Here is a 4,190-nt window from a genome sequence, read left to right on the forward strand (position 1 = left end):
TGTACTCTTGAAAATGTTGATAATTATGGATGACACCTTACTAGATAAATTTTTGCTTTGAGGATGAGGTTGCAATAATATTAGGTGTTGGTCATTAAGATTTGTCAATTTTCATGAACTTAGGGAGAAGTGAGAAACTTGGACTAACTGGATGCCCAGTGCAATCTGTAGGACTTCTCAGTACAAGCAAGCTTTATGTCCTACATGGAAAGACAATGGCATTTGTTCCACAGGTATGTTAACTTAAATTGTTTATTTTGTGATTTGGGCCATTCCTTCCACAGGTATGGTATTTGTAATTTAATGTGGTTAAGGTTAAGATTTATTGTTGTTTTTTTTTAGTTTTTAGACCAGCAGCAGTTTTACTTGGCTCTTGATGTAAATCTCCTGGTGGACATCTTCAAACACGATGTAGCGTACCTCCGCTACAATTGGCGTGAGGTCGGCCGTCCAACCTTAGTCATGACAGTAACACACAGCATGTTCGGTAAGTAAGCAGTACACAAAAATGTAGTAAATATGTAGGTAACTATAAAACACTATAGAAAATATATGAAATCTGTAAATTACATCCAGTTTGATTCTTTTATTGTGACCTTAACAAATATTTAAAAGTAAACATAAAAGAAGGTGATTTTACCTCAGCATTGGCTATCAATGAATACTTTTATATATTAGGCAGTGGTATATAATGTGTTTAAAAGACACCAGTTTATCTCTAAAAAAGAAGCCTTGTAAACTTTGTGTATGACATTCATTTTAATCATAATTTACATTATGGATGTCATATCACAACATATATATGAGTGACAATGTGAAAATCACATTAATGTGTGGACAACCAGATACCCATTTATACTCCTGGGTGGAGAGATCAGACGTAGATAAAGTACTTTTTACAAGAATACAAGTGAAATGCACAGCGACGGTTAGATCCCCCGACATTCAGGTTGAGAAACTGAAGTGCAACCGGTGTGCTAACTGCTTCCATTAGGGAAAGGTAAAAGGGCTGGGTGGGAAGGTCAAAGTGCTGGGTGGGAAGGTAAAAGGGCTGGGTGGGAAGGTAAAAGGGCTGGGTGGGAAGGTCAAAGGGCTGGATGGGAAGGTAAAAGGGTGGAAAGGAACTTGCCACCCTGCCCCACAATGCTGAGGCTTAGTAACAGCTCATTCCCGTACGTTCAGTATGAATATGGGACTACATTTACCTTAGTGTGGACAAAGGTTTACTGAACTTGTTGATTCGCCTACGTTCAGTAATGAATACGGGACTACATTTACCTTAGTGTGGACAAAGGTTTACTGAACTTGTTAATTCGCGTACGTTCAGTAATGAATATGAGACTACATTTACCTTAGTGTGGACAAAGGTTTACTGAACTTGTTGATTCGCCTTCGTTCAGTAATGAATACGGGACTACATTTACCTTAGTGTGAACAAAGGTTTACTGAACTTGTTGATTCGCCTACGTTCAGTAATGAATACAGGACTACATTTACCTTATTGTGGAGAAAGGTTTACTGAACTTGTTGATTTGCCTACGTTCAGTAATGAATACAGGACTACATTTACCTTAGTGTGAACAAAGGTTTACTGAACTTGTTGATTCCCCTATGTTCAGTAATGAATACGGGACTACCTTTACCTTAGTGTGGACTTTACTGGACTTGTTGATTTTCCCAGAGAATAAACAACTCCAGTCTGCACTTCTAGCAACAATTCGTAAAGTTCGTACCGGGTACTTCAATGGAGTCCAGGTTCTGATGCGAAGTCTGTCCGAGTTCCTCAGCACGGCTTGCGTCAATCAACTTACATTTTTAGAAACCTCAGGTAAGTGACATCATAATATCACCCCATCATCATTGTTACCACTTCATTATTCATCATCATCCTACCTATCACCATCATCATCAACATCATCACATCAAAATCATTATCATTTTATCATTGTCATCTTTTTTATCACCATCATTGTCTTCATTACAACAGCACCATCACCATCATCAACATCATCATCATTATCTTGTATCACCATAATCACCATTGTCATCATTTCCTAATCACCATCATCATCTTTTTCATCATAGCATCATAATCATCATCATCATGATCAACCTCATTGTCATCATCATCTTCATCATCATCCTCTTTATCATCATCATTTTCATCATCATCATCATCTTCATTTTCATCATCGTCATCATCCTCATCATCATCATTGTTATAATCATCTTCACCATCATCACCATCTTCATTTTCATCATCATCATCATCGTCCTCATCATCATAATCACCATCTTCATTTTCATCATCCTCATCATTGCCATATTTATATCACCACCGATATCATGTCATCATTGTTGTCTTTTTGACTGCTATTAAAAATATATTTTGACAATGTTTCCTGGTCTACTTGCTCTTGCTATGTTTAATTAAATGAAATTGGGTGATTAGCAAGATCTGATATGACTTTATTCATCAGCAAAAACTTCCCTTATTAACGAAATGAACGAGTCCACCCCCTTGCTGAATCTCCCAAGTGTGAAACATGTAGCTTCATTGGAACATAATCCCGACTGGAACCGGAGAACCGAAGTGTTGCGCAAACGACGCCTGTCTGGCACCGTTCATCAGTTACTTCAGCGGACACGGTCCATTGATTTGAGCGAAGGGTCAGGTAGGAATGTAACAAGCTGTATTAGATGGAATGGCAGATGCAATCTTAGATACACAGAAGCAATGTGTGCCGAGATCTTGCAAGCTGCCATTGCTTTCACAGCTCACTTTGACCTTTGACCTTTGCTGTTTCTGCTTGCACATACCCAATATTTATTTTACAGGTGGAAACTAACACACTATGTTGCATGCTTGTGTTATGTTCATTCAAATACCCTAACTATGTAGTTCATGTTGCATGTGCTTGGTGCATATAGTATGTCAGTACTTTGCTTGCAAATGTATTAAGAGCTTTTTTTTTTTCAATTTTTCAAATTATTTGTAACAATTTTAGGAGCTTTAGAGAGTATTGTACAGTCTTTGGAAATATTGAATGATAATGATAGTTGCCCAATGCCTTTCTTGCCCAACGTAACGTATGTAAATCCAGAAGTGGATCCAGAGCTCGAATTTATTTCAAGCGCTTTTCAACGTTCGCCACCACATCCGAAAAGTGCAGTGTCAGGCATCATCCAACAAACGCGTGTTATTGGCCGTCCTTATTCAAAGAATGCAGGTATACAAAACCCAATTTAGTTTTTTTTTTCTATTAAATTAAAGAGTAGATTAATTTAAAGTGACATAGCTCGGTGGTTGGAGTGCCCATCCTCCAAACACAGTGTTATGGGTTCATATCTTGTAAGCATCTTTTATTCAAGACATTTCATTTCAGTTATTTATCCAGCAAAAATAATATAGAGCAAAAATCATTCTTTGATCATTCTCTTTTATTTTATTTGTATTACAACTTTATTTATAGAGGGTAGCCCTTCCAGCTGAACCAAAATGCCAGTTAGTGTTCAGGGGCCGTCTCTTTTAAGTAATTCACTAGGAAATAACACATTGGGAGGGCGGGGGGAGGAAATGGGAATATGATCACATCCACATGATAAATGCGATTTGCCCAAGAATGAGAGAAAACATGCACACCTGTTTGTTCCTGAAGCTATTTAAGGCCTATCTTTTTTCATTCTCTTCATCTTCACACAGAGGTTTCCAAAAGTTTTGCATTAATTATGGTTATTATTACTTTTATGATTGTTGTTTAAATGTCGCATAGAATGTCATCACCATCGGGTACACTACACTTGCGAGTTCATTGGCCATAGCGGTTAGTGCAGGGACGCCACAACCTTCAGCCATAATATGGGTACTGTTTTGAACGGCACAGCCTATAATGGTTCTGGTGGTTAACAATTCTTCTTGGATAAGGACTGTAAACCGTAGGCCCAGTTTACACAGTCTGGCTTGTGTTCACTTAAAAGAACTCATTTTTTGAGACAAGAAGGGGGTTACCCAGGTGTACTGGTTCATACAGCCTCAGTTTTTTATCAAAGAAAATTTGATAGTGTGAATAGAGTTTAAAATTTTTCTTGAAAAAATTGTTTAAACCATGCATTAATTTTAATTGAATAGATAGTCACACATTAGAACATCCATTTGTTTGTAGTTTTTAGTATTCTTGGCAAATACTATG

The 4,190-nt window shown here is 37.4% G+C and overlaps 1 protein-coding gene across 2 annotated transcripts; it reads left to right on the top strand.

Annotated features, from left to right (window-relative positions):
- Positions 1–109: 109 nt before the first annotated feature.
- Positions 110–3,492, top strand: LOC117103853 (phosphorylase b kinase regulatory subunit alpha, liver isoform-like). Of its 2 annotated transcripts, none has more exons than XM_033244468.1 (4): positions 110–233; positions 343–487; positions 1,682–1,828; positions 3,009–3,492. In XM_033244468.1, exons 1-4 carry the CDS (start codon positions 114–116, stop codon positions 3,248–3,250), a joined length of 654 nt encoding a protein of 217 aa, XP_033100359.1. In that variant the 5' UTR covers positions 110–113; the 3' UTR covers positions 3,251–3,492. The 2 variants fall into 2 exon arrangements, with proteins under 2 accessions (XP_033100359.1, XP_033100358.1); XM_033244467.1 differs by lacking the exon at positions 3,009–3,492 and adding an exon at positions 2,481–2,995.
- Positions 3,493–4,190: the final 698 nt, after the last annotated feature.

This window comes from Anneissia japonica, unplaced genomic scaffold (genome assembly GCF_011630105.1).
Source record: "Anneissia japonica isolate Jap-2015-1 unplaced genomic scaffold, ASM1163010v1 scaffold287528_len4190_cov263_single, whole genome shotgun sequence".
Classification (NCBI taxonomy): Eukaryota; Metazoa; Echinodermata; class Crinoidea; order Comatulida; family Comatulidae; genus Anneissia; species Anneissia japonica.